This window comes from Varanus komodoensis, unplaced genomic scaffold (genome assembly GCF_004798865.1).
Source record: "Varanus komodoensis strain SLA01 unplaced genomic scaffold, ASM479886v1 scaffold42, whole genome shotgun sequence".
NCBI lineage: Eukaryota > Metazoa > Chordata > Lepidosauria > Squamata > Varanidae > Varanus > Varanus komodoensis.
The window spans coordinates 6,966,363-6,982,287 of record NW_025335972.1 but is presented as its reverse complement, the minus strand read 5'-3'; the positions used below and the strand labels follow the sequence as shown (position 1 = coordinate 6,982,287).

Sequence of the window (15,925 nt, the reverse complement as noted above, 5' to 3'; positions counted from 1 at the left end):
GATGTGAGGGAACAGGCACAGATGCTAAATGACCATTTTGCCTCTGTGTTCTCCCCAAAGCAGGGCAGGGGAGATCCGCATGGGAGACTGGATGAGGCTGGGGACTTAGGAGCAGAGATTAGAACCACCCCCTAGAAGTTGAGGGGCTCCTCAGGGCACTGGACATTACAAAGGCACCGGGCCCTGATGGGTTACACCCGAGAGTACTTCAAGAGTTGGCAGGGGTTCTCTCACGCCTGTGGGCCTCCAATTTTGAGGCCTCATGGAGAACGGATGAAGTTCCAGAGGACTGGAGGGTAGCATCAGTGGTCCCAATTTTCAAGAAGGGTAGTAGAAGGGACATGGGGAATTACAGACCAGTTAGCCTTGCGTCCATTGTAGGAAAAACAATGGAAAGGCTTATATTGAGCAATCTAGTGATGCTAGATAGGGAAGAGAGCTGGTGGCCACACAACATGGTTTCCGCAAAAACAGGTACTGCCAGACAAACCTTGTGGAATTCTATGACAAGGTTTCGAGGTGGGTAGATGGAGGGGATGCACTGGATGTGGTTTACCTGGATTTCAGCAAGGCCTTTGATAAAGTGTCCCATGATATCCTGGGTGAGAAGTTTTGGGATAGACCAATTCACTGTCTGATAGATTAGGGCATGGTTGACTGACTGAAAGCAGAGGGTAACCATTAGTGGGGAATCATCGGGATGGCGGCCAGTGACAAGCAGGGTCCCCCAGGGCTCTGTCCTGGGGTCGATCCTGTTTAATCCTTTCATCAATGACATGGAAGAAGGGGTGAACAGTCTGCTGATCAAATTCACAGATGATACTAAAACTGGGGCAGTGGCCACAACTGAGGAGCAGGTACTCCAGATCCAAAAGGATCTGGACAGACTATGGAAGTGGGCAGGAGACAACAGGATGGTGTTCAATGTGGATAAGTGCAAGGTCTTGCACTTGGGGCATAGGAAAGAGTGTCATAAGTACAGGTTAGGGGACAAGTGGCTGGAGAGCAGCACTTGTGAAAGGGACCTCGGGGTTCTGGTTGACTGCAGGCTAAACATGAGTCAGCAGTGTGATGTGGTGGTCAAGAGGGCGAACGCCACCCTTGGTTGCATAGCCGGAAGCATGGCTTCTTGATCAAGAGAGATATTACTACCACTCTATACGACTCTGGTGCGCCTGCAACTGGAATATTGTGTTCAGTTTTGGGTCCCTCATTACAGGAAGGATATAGCCAGGTTGAAGTCAGTGCAGTGTAGGGCCACAAGGTTGGTGGCCGGTTTGCAGGGGATGGGGTATGAGGCGAGACTGGGGAACTGGGTCTCTTCAGCCTGGAAAAGAGGAGACTCTGAGGGGATCTGTTGGCGACATACAGGTATGTGAGGGGGTGTCACACGGAGGTGGGTAGAGACCTGTTCTTCCCTGCAGAGAAAGGCAGGACGCCTGCCAATGGAGCAAAGCTCAGGGAAGCAAGGTTCAATTTAGATGCCAGGGAGTACTTCCTGACAGTTAGGACCCCGAGGGTATGGAATGGGCTTCCATGGGATGTGGTTGAGGCCCCATCGGTGCGGGTGTTCAAGAATAGGCTAGACATGCACATGGTGGGCACGTTGTGAGTGAAGTCAGCTGGAGTCGGGGGTCCGACTAGATGCCCAGGAGACCCCTTCTGACTCACTCTGTTTCTATGATGTCTTTGAAGGGCCAGCAGCAGGATCGCTCTGTCTAGAAGTACCCCAGACAGCTACACTGGAACCTTGCTTTACAGTTGGATGTTAGACTTGCCTTCCAGGTGGTGAAACATCCTATTGAAACAGCTGCTTTTAGGATGGATGGCTATTTTAGCTATTGCCTTTAATATTATGGTATTCTGTTGGATTCATCTGGTTGGTTCTTATTTTTACATTTTGTTGTTTGCTACTTTATTTGCACCTGCGTTATTTTGTACCCTACTTTATTGCTTTAGTAAATGTACTCTGCTTTATTTTTAAGGCACCTGGAGAGTCTTTCTGTTGAATATCAAGGCAGAAAGTAGTATTTATAACTCATATTAATAAGTATGGTACTGGAGGAAATAGTTACTCCAGAATAACGAAACATTATGCAGATGTGTCCTTGCATATAATTTCCGGCAAACTTACAGATAGTGCATGGCTGTTCAGGAGTCAGTTCTATTGAGTTAAATGGGACTTTCACCCAGCTAACTGTGGAAAAGATTACAGTTGAAGTGTACTTCCTGGTGGACGACTCCTAGCACTAAGGATCAGAAAGTGTTGTGCAGTTGCTTTGTCTTTTTCTCCAGAGTGGGTTTTCAGTGTTAAAAAATAAGGCAGAAGAAGGAGTAAGAAAATATGAGTAGAAGGCATCACTGCCCATACCCTGTACACTTTTGCAGATTAAGCAGAGCAATTGTGCCATAAAACCCTTGTCTGGAAGCACCCCCATGTTTGTTCTTTATCTCTGGTCTATGAAAAGCACTGCACACTGCTGAGATCACCAAAACATCCTTCCCTGATATCCAAAGGAGAAAACTTTCTCACACTGAGAACCAAAGCAAAAATGACCCTGTCCCCCATGGTACTGAACATTATATCAGTTTTCCATGCTCCTGACCTCAGGAAATTTCACTTCCTCTTAAAATCGACTTTCAGAACCAACAAGTATCAATAGGAAATGGTACAAACAAACTGTAACATGGAAGGACTGTCTTCAGAAATACTACAGAATGGATGGGGGGGAGCTCATAGAAACCAATTAAGTCGTCATGGTGACCAAGGGGAAGATCCTGGGGAAGCCTGTGACTCAGAATGAAAACTATGCTATGTTTTTTTCTGCTTTCTTCCTAAGAGCATATGTAATCATTTACCCTTCACACTAATTAACTACCCTGTTATAATCACAGCCAACTCAATCAAGTGGGCCTTTTTCCAGTCTTTGAATACAGCCATATGAGTAACTCAAGGTCTCTTCTGTGCATTAGGGCACTGTTAGGCTGAAGTCAGCATTGCCTGGCTAACATGGGTAGCTGGCAAATAGTGGAAGGTATAGCACTTTCTTCTGTAAGCATGAATAAGATTGCACTCTTGATTATTGTAATTAGGTGGCGGCACTTACTCCTATTTAAAAATTGTAACATTGTTTTGTTGAAGTATCCAAAGGGGATGGCTGCTTTTACTCTCTAACATTGCTCCTCCAACCTCATGTTCTGAACTAAGGTGGTCAAAATATTTTCAGTCTTTTTTTCAGTCTTTGCAAAGACCAAGAACATATGCACAGTGACATATTAACTGGGATGTGCATTATTTCTGATCATGATAGCATCAATAATACCTCACATTTATAGTATTCAAAACATTTCACATGCATATATTCTGTGGCAGTCCTCACAACAACCCTGTAAGACAGGCCAGTAATATTATCCACACAGAATACTGGATATAATGAAAGTGTCTGTGGGTGACTCTGGTGGCTGAACACTCCTCCATGCGAAACAGCCTCACACACAGAAAACTATGAAAATATTCAAATTTCACTGCCCCTTTCTGTTTGTGTTGACCTTGTCCACAACCTATTTAAAGAAGTAAATGCTCTTAGAAGCATACTTTCATGACTGGTGCATGTATTATTTAAGCTGGAGAGCAACATTGATTTGCTAATTATCATCCTGAGAGCCAACTGGCTAGAGACTCGGTATAGAAATGTTGTAAAGAAATAATCAGTGGAAAAAAAATGTAGGGGTTAACTGGATCTCCATCAGTATGTTTTATCAACGTTTTGTATTTATATTACACTATTTAAGAAGTGCCTTTCTGTTATGTCTTACCACAGTTTTACCTGCATGTCATTGGTGAGTGATTTACTGAAGTTTAAGGAGCCCTTTCCTTTGTTTCCCAGCTGCTGGTGTTTTTCATGTTTTTCTTTATCCAGACAGGGCAGAAGTTCCAGACAGCATCAAGCAACCCTTACCTGCACCCTAGGCAAGAGGAAGATGAGCAGATAAATCAGATGTAAATGGTATCTGGAAGGACTTGCTGTGGCTAATTTTAGGGTCTTAGCTTTTGTGAGCTGTCAGTATATTTAGGATGCCTTTCATTCAATGTTACATAAATGAGTTCATTCATTTACTCCCACATTAATGCAGCATACCTGTCATCCTCCGTGTTTCCCACTGTAACTGCTAATATGGAAAAGAACTGATACTTTATGCCTATGCAAGCACTGAAAATGGACACGGAAACAAACCAGTGATCTCCAGTTGTTATTGACTACAACTTTCATAACCTTTTAGGAGTTATGGTTTCAAGCACGGAAACCTACTGTTGCCTGCTGTTGACTTCTGCTCTCATGACACATGCTGCTGAAATTTCCAGGATTAGTTTCACTGCATTCAGTAACCTGCATTCTTATCTTTCTTCTTCCACTTTCCTGCTGTTTTCCTTGCATTGTAAGTAGGCAGAGGCCTAACTGATTTTGCCTTGTAAGGCTCCATGGACACCACAGGTGCTGCCTAAATTGTGTGTAGTGGTTAAGAGACTGGGACTGGATTTTGAGGTCCGGGTTCCAGTCCCCACTCAGCCATCAAGCTCACTGGGTGGCAGACACAGACTACCAGCCTCACCTTTGAGAAATTATACACAAGAACTTACCGGTGCATGATGCAAAATCATGTTTTGATCCATTGCCTGCAACAGGTGGGAACCTCATTCAATCCAAAGGCTGGATTCAATTCCAGAGAAGTTCTTGGTGGGCAGGGTCAAAGGCAGAGAGTACAAGCCAAAGGGGCAGGGCAAAACAATCCCAACATTAGCTTTGAGGTCTTATTACCAGTAAATAAGCCCTATTAGAAGAGCCATTTCAGCCTCTTAGAATGGAGAAAAAACTGTACAAAAGATGAAAAACCACCAGTGATTGGTGGTTGAGAGAAAAGGTGTATGTCAGAAGGAAAAGGTATCATAGCCATCCTGAGAACCTCAGAGGGCTGCACTGGGACTTGAGAAACAGATTCAGTCTCTAGGGCTGAGATACTTCACTCTGAACTGTAATCATATGGCAGAAGGGTGAATCAGAAGCCACAAATACCTGAAACAAATACATTTATTTAAAACAATATATTGTGCTACATTTATATTTATCACAACCACACAGCTCACATTCCCCAAGTGGCTCAAGGAAGTATAACTCAGGATTTGATGTATGTTGCTATGTTCTCATAATGCTGTGGGGCAGGCAGCAGGGACCAGCTCAAGATCATTTGAGGCATTTCACAGCCAGGTGGTGTCTCCAGTCCAATTGCATCTTCACAGCATCCTGCTGACTCTGTCGGGTATGTCCCAAGTTCCTATGCATGAGGATCAGCCAAAGGATGGAGTTTACAGAAAAGGACAGAAATCTCTATTGAGGGTCATTGCAAGTAGTCTTCTAAAAATCTGGTGGTGCTTAAAATCCTTCCCAGCCTGGTAGAACTGCAACATTCGAGTTCATTTTGACACAAGTGGCTAAACACAATTCTGATTAAACAGGCAACATTAATGAAGACAGTTCGAGGCACTCCCCTTTCTGTTTATCTGATGGGGACAGAGGGCAGAATGTTGCTCCTAAGATTATACTTGCTATGACACAGGCACACATCATCCCTAAGTCATGATAGTTTCGCCCCACTCCCCTTCATATTTCCTTGTTTGCAAATTTAATCAACTGACTAAACAGAACTGTTTCCCTTGTGAGACATTTGGGATCATCAGCCTCTGACAAACTGTGTTGGCTTCTGACATCCTGGCTGGACAGAGTGCTGCCTGAAGTGTCTTGTGGTGACTTTATTGTGGCATCTCTTTGGGGCTAGGTAGGATACCAATGGCCGGGATGGAGGTCTTATCTGAGACAAAGGTTGACTGTGTGGAAGGCTTGGGCTGATTCTGTTGTAAGTTGCTGCTGCTACTAAAATCTGTTAATAGAGATTGCTTAACGTGGGTATAATTTTGATGTATTTCATACAGACAAATCTCCTGTTAGTTTGCTTTATTTCATTTAATCTTTTAATATTAGATTTATATCCCATCTTTTTCCTTTCAAGGAACTCAAGGCAGCCTATAATTCTTCTCCCCACAACAACCACCCTGTGAGGTAGGTTGGGGTGAGAGTCTGTGATTGGCCCAGAGTCACCCCATGCGCTGCATGGCTGAATGGTGATTCAAACCCAGAACTCCTGAGTCCCCAGTCCCACACTTCTATCTACTGTACCACACCGGCTCTCTCATGTGCTTTAAATGAACCATGAATTGAATTGCCACTGTTACACTTAATTGTGTTGTATTTTATTATATAGTATATGTATCCTGTTGTTACATCTACATTGTGAATTGCTTTGAGTACATGGTACTTATTGGGAAATGGCATTATAAATCAAATAGTAATTACTAATTGATAAAGAGCAAAAGGTCACCAAAGTAGCAGTTCCAGCTTTTAAATATATATTTCACAGATTACTGAATGGTGAAATATGCAAAACTAAGGCTGTAATCCTAAGCATGCCTACCTAAAAGTGCCAAGGAACTAAATTGGACATATATCTAAGTTAACATACATAGGATTGCAATGTTAGGCAGCTTCTTATCAAACTAGTAAATGCCAATAAACTGGAAGTTCAAATACTACCACCCTCTAGGGTCAATTTTTTCTTCCAGAGTAGTTCATATTACTCAATTGGTCCACTACTCAATGGGTTTACAATCTTTATTCCATGTACAATAAAAAGAGTTTGGGGACAGGTAAGTCAAAAAGAGGACACAATAAAGGAAAAATAGGAACAGCTCAACTTAGGGTAATTTTCCCTATGTCGTTTGTATCCTACTCTTGGCCCAAGAAGCTCAGACCAGTATATATGACCCTTCTCCTTTTTAAGCTCATAAAAAGCCTGTGAGCTAGGTGAGGTCAGCAATGCCTGGTCTAAGATGACTCAAACTACTTCAAAGCAAAGCAAAAGATTGAAGCTGTTCTCTTGTACAGGCATATCACTCTCCCATCCACTATCTTTCAAGCTACACTGCTGAACCAGTGGACTTGCACAATCTGAAAAGTGTACTTTGGAGTCCTTCCAGAAAATCCTCTTGAAGACATTTTTCAAGACACTGCCTGCCCTTAAAGACATTGGTACTCAAGTGGTTACTTGGTCTACATATGCAACTGGGCAAATACTGTCTAGTTGTTCCCATCACGGTTTGCCACTCCTTTGGATTCTCCACCCTCACTCTCCCAGTTCCCAACTACATTTATTTTTGTTACATTGTTTTCAGAGTGGTTTACAAATCCAAAATGAAGCAGATTTATTTTTTGTCCTGCCCAGCCCTTGCTCTTACTTTCCTCCCTATTCTTAACATCCCTCCTGCATTTTGTACTATGCCTCCTTTCATTTCTTTACCTCTCTTGGCGACATTGCTAGTACCACTACTCAATTTCTTTTTCAGGAAAAACAATTTTTAACAATGCCATTTGATTTATTTCTCTTTTTCTCTCTCTTTGTTTTTAGCCCTGCCTCATTCACAGAATTTCAAGGGGTCCAACCTGTGACCCACCACACCAGAAAAAAAAGCTAAAGAAGAAAAGACAGAATAGCTGCACCATGTCTTTTGCTGGGAGGACAAAGAGCTGCCATCTGGAACCACACTTCTTCATCCTTAAGGGTTGCTTCAAGAGGCACATGCTTTTGGTCACTTCTTTGTTTCCAGAGCCACTTAACTTTTTCCCTGCTTTAGGACAGAGCAAACTGATCTCAGAGCTGATTGGCTCATCATGCAGAATAAAGTAAGAGATCAAGGATGTACAAACTCAAGCTCAGGGCCAAATCCAGTTCCCTGGGGATCCAGCTAGGTTCCCCATAGTTCCTTCTTCAACTGGCCCAATCTTGCTTTCCACCACTATTAACTGATTTCCTAGGTTATGTGCGTATTTTCCCATTCTGAATGGCTGAAATGCCTCTCCTAAGACCTAAGCTTTAACCTCTTTGGTATTTTGCCCCCACACTATTAACCTTCAGCCCCTCCTACCACTGGAATCACCAGTGAAACTCCCCTCCCCCACAATCCTCAAGTTTTTCCAAAATGGATGTCCCAAAATTCTGGGCAATGCAGATAACAGATAAAGAGTTATAGTATGTTGAATTAAGGAGAGGTGCCATTTTTTTTGAGGCAAAGCATACATGTTGCATGCATCTGCATTTAAAAGGTTCAAGAAGTAGGTGATGGAAAAGGCTTCTGCCTGGAACCCTGAAAAAATGCTACTCATCATAAAGAGTCTCACTCTTGTGCTGGACAGATAAAGAGTCTGACCTGGTATAAGGTTGCTTCTTGTGTTTTAAGTTCATTCACTTGTCAGAAGAGTGTCAACATGTTGTAAACTAACACAATAGTGGAGGTAGCTTTGCAAAAACTTTCTGATGAATATGCTTGCTCATTACTTACAGACAGCCTCAACACCTTCTTAAATATAGCAGCATTCAAAAATACAACACCCCACAAGCAGTTTGAAGGGCCTGTAGAGTCCAAAAAACTTCCACCTCAGTCTACCACCTCATTCTGCATAATGCACAGGAGTGCTTTACATATGCAGTTAGAGCATGGAAGTCTGCAAATTGGCCCCTGATAGGGCCTGGTCCTTTCCTCGGACTCCTTTATTTTAAAAAAATGCAAGCTCATGAAAAGTATGAATAAAGTTTATCACCCAGAAAAACCTTGCTGCTTGCACCAGACATCTTGGATCATATCTGGTAAAGACACGTGTGAAAGGTTCATGGAAGCCAGATGCTGAGGCAAATCCCATGCAGAATACAGGGTTGCTCCAGACCAGCACAAGGTTGATTCTGCGTGTCCTCATCTGCTGGCAGACGTCAGGTCTTCAGCAGAACCAATGAGTTTATTTGCCCCAAGACATTCTGGTGCCTGAGGCAAATAAATAATAATCCAAAAGGCATTCCACTCCCACTGACAAACATGGGGCACAATCCACTGGAAAAGCAGTATGGAGCTGAATGGGAACAATGTGAAAGAATCACACCTTCCCAGTGGATCGCACACACTGGATCATATTTGCTAGATTCTAGAATCCCCTGCCTGAGGCAGAGGCAGCCTCAGATTTTCTCACTGGAGAGCACCCTCCGCCTCCATGCCATGCATCCCCCCCTGCAGTCAGGACCAGACTCTTTGCTAAACATTCCGTGAAGCCTGCAAGTCCTACCCAGGGAGCGGGCCCCTTTTCCTCAGGGGGACTTGTTATAATCCATGTCCCGCCTCTTCCTCCACTGGAGCATTTTGAGGAGGCTGAGGCTGGCTTTGAAGAGCCGATCATGCTGGAAGATCATCTGATGGAAGGCACTGAGAGGCAGGTTCCCGCTGGGGTCAGCATGTTTCAGGGTAGTGATGGGCGTGTAGAGGCTGTTGGTCTGGTACCGAAAGGGAGGCTTCTCTGCAGTGATCACCTTCATGGTATGCTGCCAAGAGGAGAACAATGCACAAATTAGACATGCCAATAATACCATGGGCTATTGTTTCGGCATTCAGCAGTTATATCCCATATATGTTTGCTAGTGAATATAGCTTTTCTAGTTTATCGTGATAAAATGTAAAAAAAAAATGAACACGCAAGCAGAGAAAAGGCACATGTTATATTTTTGCATTTTTATAAAGAAAGTATAATTGTCCAAATGCATACCTGTTATCCCCTAATTCTAGGGTAAAACAGGAGAAGGAAAGGATGGTGAGAGGATGTGAGCTGCTACATGTGGAACTGTTTAAAGATCATTGTAAAAAAACTATACACTGATTACTTTTGGAAAGATAATTTATTACATACTGAGAACTAGTGCAGCGTAGTGAACAAAACTAGGGAGACCCACATTGAAATTCCTGCTCAGCCAAGAAGCAGATTTCTGCGAATCCATCCTTTTTAACAGGCAGAAGAGCAGGCCAGACTGCTTTTTATCTAGTCAGTTGGCAGCCATAACACTCTTTCAGGTTAAAATGCCTGTGGAAACCCCCAAGAAGAAAATATTGAAATACTGGATCATAAGGCTAGCGCTAAGGTCCCTCTGACCAGCAGCATCTCCTCAGCCAATCGCCTTTCCTTCCTGCATTTCCTCTGTGAGGTCATACACGATCAACAGTGCTGGGAAGTCAGAGCTGCTCAAATGTCACTGTGGTGCTTTCACAATTCATGTGTAAATCTACCCACTCTTAAGTGACTGTCGCTGCAGCAAGAGGATGAAATGGTGCATCTTGTTTGCTTCTTCAGTAATCTCCTATTTTAGAGTTTGAGTTGAGTGTTTAGGGCTTATCGATATTTTGTTTTGTAGTTTTGCCTTTTTGTAGTTTAAGCTCTTTTATAGAGTGTGGCAATGCTCCTTCTTAAGAGACCAGATATATTTAATAGTGCATACAACTTCACAGGCTCCCCTTGCACACTCCCCTTGTCTCAAATTCTATTCCAAATATTCAAACTTCCTGGACCAAGCTCAAAGATTCAGTGGTCTGAATCCATGCCTTCCACCCCAGATTTCCACCACCTCAGGAGAATCTTGGCAAATTGCTTTCATCCAGCTGGTCTTGATGCTCAGTGTTTAGAATACTGCATTCATTGCTGCCTTCTTTTCCTGGCAGAATTTCACCAAAAAACATGGAGAAGATGCTGACGGCCTGTAGTTTGAAGATGTTTTGGCTAGCAACAAACTGGAAGTTGTAGAAATGGAGGTCACAATAGGAAGACTAGATTAACTAGCAATGTGTCCAATCTGGTCAATGAGAAAGAAAACCTGAAGTGGCAACTGAAAGCAGCCCAGGACAAACTTCAGACAACTTCAGCACAAGCAGGAGAATGCTGGTTTGCGCCAAGCTGACAAACTGAATAGAGTGTCAAATGGATTCAGCAGAAGCACAAAAGGAGTGGCGGGCTTGCTCCAAGATGAAGAAACAAGTGGAAAAAGCCAAAACACACACACACACAAACACTTACTAGTAATTCCTGTGCCTCTGTGTTTTTAATGTAATCCCTCTGAGTGCCTAGTCAATTTATTAATGGCTAGTAACAAAACACGGTTATGGTTAATTGAAACAGAATTTCAATTCTGTTAAACAAAATCTTATCCAGATTTTGCAGAGACATGCCACCAACAACTGTGCAAGCTTGTGCACATTTGTTGTATAAATATACAGATTGTACTATAATGCTGTAACTTTTTACAAAACAATTTTCAAATTCACTTGTATGCATATTATCATCAAATACCATTAACTGCAATTGCAAATATACACTTGCATTATTTATTGTCCCATTTATATTCCACCTTTTTTCTTCTTGCAAAGAAAACAAGGCAGCTTACACAGTTCTCCCATCTCCATTTTTTAACCCAATATAAGCCATACTTTCAAAGTTTGTGTCATACATGCTTATATATCAAAAGTTGCATATCTGGAATTCAGCAGCTTAATATGTTCCAAGAACCTAGATATTTGGGATAGTATTGAATGGATGGTCCTGATTTATATCTTGAATGCCATCGAGACAGTACCAGTCCAATTTTATGATCAAAGCTAATCTAAGAAAGCCATATAAATGAAACACCTGGGGGTGACATTTGTAGATAGATAAACATACATCTCTAGTGTGGGGTAGTGGTTAACAACACAGGACTGGGACTCAGGCGTTCTGGGGTCTAGTCCCCAGTCAGCCATGAAGCTAGCAGCCACAGACTCTTAGCCCAACCTACCTCACAGGGCTGTTGTTGTGGGGATAAGATGGAGAGCAGGAGAATGATGTAAGCTGCCCTGTGTGCTTTAAAAAAGAAAAAGGTGCGCGCGCGCACACACACACACACACACACAGAGATTGACTGAGCAGATAATTGTAGAAAGGTTGTTAGGGTTAATAACACTCCTGATGTACTAATGCAAGAACCATGTATGTGGTCAAACTGAGACCAGTTTTAAGCTGTAAAACATATAATGTCCTTAACATAAATAGAACAAGAGAGCCAGTGTGGCGTAGTGGTTAAGAGCATGGGACTGGGACTCAGGCGACCTGGGTTCTAGTTCCCACTCGGCCATGGAGCCAACTGGGTGACTTTGGGCCAGTCACAGACTCAGCCCAACCTACCTCACAGGGTTGTTGTTGTGGGGATAAGATGGAGGAGGAGATGTAAGCTGCCTTGAGCCCTTTGTAGGAAAAAGGCAGGATATACATTGAAAAATAAAATACATAAATAAATAAATAAACAATTACATAAACAGAATTATGCAAAGTTGTGAATAGCCTACAAGAACAACAAAATTTACAGAACTTGCATTCATAGCATATTCTACTCAAGGAGGTGATGTACAATTACCACTTCTCATTAAGACTGACAAAGTGATCACAAGAAGTACATAATTACTGTGATTTACTGTCATCGTTTTGACCATGGCAGATTACACTTGCTCCTTTTTTTGGTGCAAGCAGTGGCAGGGCCTTTGAAACTGCCTCATTCCATGTCCAAAGCAAGGCAGCTGGCTTTCTAGATTTAACTTTGGGTTTGGACAACTCTAGATCCAGACCTATTACAAGAACCATAGTTTGGAATGTGAACTCCATTGTGCATTGTTCAGCTTCCAAAGGTTTAAACAGAGAATGTCTACTGTATTTTTTAAAACATCACTATTGGCCACCACTTGATTTTGCCTATGGAGCTGGATGTGGAGAATATCTGCTTACAGATCTACCTCCTTTTTCATTTTATAAGAAAACATGAACTCAGGCTTGGCTTTCCACTCTCTATGCACTGAGGAAAGAAGCTGTGTCTTTGGTACAACTCCCATGTCCAATCTTTCTGGAAACCAAAAATGCATCTGTTACACTTCTAGACCCATAGTCATGAAACTCTATGGAAATATCTGGTTTGCTGGGTTTGAAATGTAGTATTTTTCTGCTTCCCATTTTTCTTTCTCCCTGGAAATGTGACTTCAGTACAAGGCTGGGGAATCTGGCCAATGGTAAGGAATGATGAGAGTTGTAAATTTAACAACCAAACAGTTCCCCAGCTGTTCTTAAGGAGCAACTTTAAGAAGTTCTCACCCATCTTGGGCACTTTTCCTTGTTAGTTTATCTAGCCATGACATTTTGTGTAGCACTTCTGTGAACTTCAGCAATCAGCTTTCCTGAAACAGATGACGTATTTTAGCCTATGTTCACTTTTAACTTCAGCTAAGATCAAGAATTCCATCATAAAAGGGTCATTTCCCTCAAAATTCCCACTAGTTCAATCTCACCGAGTAACTCTTCCATATTGATGAGAATCAAGTCGATAATAACCAATCCCCCCAATTCCAATCTCTATTTTCTGAAAGAAAAAGCTGTCAGCAAAGCATATTAGGATGTGTTGGAGATCCTTGCTTAGATCAGTTTATCTCCCAACAAGTACCAGGCTAGTTGAAGTCTCCCATTACTATTCATTCTTGGCTCACTAGAGCAGCTGTTTCAGGAAAACGTCATCTACATCCTCTTCTTGGTACAGTGATCTGTCATTGATTCTAACCACAGAGCTTTTTTAAATATTTGCTTTACCCAAAAGCAATCCTCAGGCCTCCTTGTGCACTCTCGAATTTCTCTGGAGATATGAACGTTTTGAACTGTGCTTTGTTTGTTCATGTATCCTTTTTGAACAAGTTGCCTATTTCAGTTACTGCAATCTTAGGTGTCATCCCACCAAGTTCTAGCTAAATCTTGCAAAGCTCATCTAGCAAATTTCCTGTGCTCTGAGTAGATAGATAAAAATCTGTCTGTCTACCTATCTATGCTCTGAGTATTAATGTATAAGCAACAAAAGTCTTTACTGTTCTGTTTCAGTGTCTCTTCTAATTGTGGTGCTTAGAGGAGCTTTTCCCACATGCACAGCTCCCCTAGTTTTGACTATAGTGCCAGATCCCTTCTTTAATATTTACATTTGTACCCACCTCTGGCCTTCTGTCTCCATTCATTACAGGATTTCATTTAAAGCCCTCTTGATTAGACTGACCATGCTTCTATCAAAACACATTCCCCCCAGTCCTTGTAAGTACAACCCATTTTCTGCCTGTACTCCTTGGTTAAAAAAGCCTCATCATGACTTTCTCATGTCAACACCATGAGGGCAGCCCCTGAAGTATTCTTCCCTTTCTTTGTACTCCTCTACCTTTTACAGTAAGAATCGATGAGAAGAATTTTACAACTGAGTAGGATATATTCACAGTCATTGCTCATGGCATCATTTGGGGGCATGAGCAAGAAGGGGTAAGTGTTGACAACCTGTCCGTCACATTCTGGATCCACAAGCAAGCGAGGAAGGCCAGTTAGCACAGAGCCACCTCCATACCTCTCAGTAGGGATCCCTTACCACCATCACATCCCTCCTTCTCTTCTTGCATGTGGTAGTGAAGCCCCCTCCATCCTTGTAGTGTTGAGAGTCTTCCAACCGCCTGAACACAGGCTGCCGTACCTGTCCTCCATCACAAACCTCAGAGCCTCTTGTGCTAGAGAGATACTGAAAGTGGTCTCTTAGGCCCAGTGGTTCTGCTCCTGACAGTCACCCCGTTTCAATCAATTTGCCCATCCCTACTCCTGGAATGTTCCTTCTCTTCCCTGCTTTTGAACTTGCTGTAGCACATCTGTATCTTCTTCAGGATGCCCCCATATTCTTTAAAGAGCACAAGTACAGAAAATTGCTCCTCCAGTCCACCTATCTTCCAAGAAATCAACCAGCTTGTACTTGCTGCAGGAGGAGTCTAGGGCATTTTCAGGCAACAAAATGTACACAGTACATGCTTTGCACATGACTAGCACAGTGCTTACACCATCCATCTTCTGAGCTCTTACTCTTTATTAGCGAAGTCACCTTTGCTTCTTTTTTCCTTCATTCACTGCTGGAGGATTTCCTGAGGTCCTGTGATATCCAAGCTTTGTCAGAGCAAGACACTTGTTGGTATCTCCAGCTGAGGCTCTTAAGAGGGCATGAGATAAGCTACTACTTCACCAGACCTTGGGCAGGGATGCTTAGCTTTTATGCAATTGTGTGTCTCTTATCCCCCATGTGTACACATGCACACACACTCTTTTTCCCTATGGGTGGGCTCTACGATTTGCATAAGCTTGATGTGTGGAACTGGCAAGCAAGGATCCAGAAGAAAGGGTTGGCAGCTATAGGACCTGCTAAGCACACAGGAGGATTAATCCTTGGTGAGTATGAGCGTTGGAACACACATTTGCTCAGTTAACACGTGCAGAATTAGCAATTTGGTCAAAGGTAGAAATATCACATGCAGTTTGAAACTTGGCTGTGTGTGTGTATTGCCAACTCAGAAATCGTTGAAAGCAAAATGAGTGCAATATCATGCAAGTAAGATCAGAAATATAGCTCCTAATTCCTCATTCAGGCTCTGGAATAAAATACTGTGATGAAGTAGGCTGGGTAGGATGGAGTGAGGGCAAACATGGAAAAGACTCATAGTTGTAATCCCCACTTTAAACTGAGGAGGAATGCACAGCAGCTTTGCCAAATGTATAGACATTTCATTTCCCACCCTAAGCTGGAGAAAGGGATCTGGACAGACTATGGAAGTGGGCAGGAGATGACAGGATGGCGTTCAATGTGGATAAGTGCAAGGTTTTGCACTTGGGGCATAGGAATGGGTGTCATAAGTACAGGTTAGGGGACAAGTGGCTGGAGAGCAGCACTTGTGAAAGGGACCTCGGGGTGCTGGTTGACTGCAGGCTAAACATGAGTCAGCAGTGTGATGCGGTGGTCAAGAGGGCGAACGCCACCCTTGGTTGCACAGCCAGAAGTGTGGCTTCTAGATCAAGAGAGGTATTACTACCACTCTATACGACTCAGCTGTGCCTGCAACTAGAGTATTGTGCTCAGTTTTGGGCCCCTCATTACAGAA

The 15,925-nt window shown here is 42.9% G+C and overlaps 1 protein-coding gene across 3 annotated transcripts in view; it reads right to left on the bottom strand.

Moving 5' to 3' along the window:
* Positions 1–5,069: 5,069 nt before the first annotated feature.
* LOC123030073 (retinol dehydrogenase 8-like) overlaps positions 5,070–15,925 on the bottom strand; it is a 32,858-nt gene continuing 22,002 nt past the window's right edge. For all 3 annotated transcript variants that reach the window (XM_044443662.1, XM_044443661.1, XM_044443663.1), the window contains one exon: positions 5,070–9,471. In XM_044443662.1, coding sequence (XP_044299597.1) covers positions 9,241–9,471 — 231 coding nt within the window. In that variant the 3' untranslated portion in view covers positions 5,070–9,240. The remainder of the gene's footprint in view (positions 9,472–15,925) is intronic.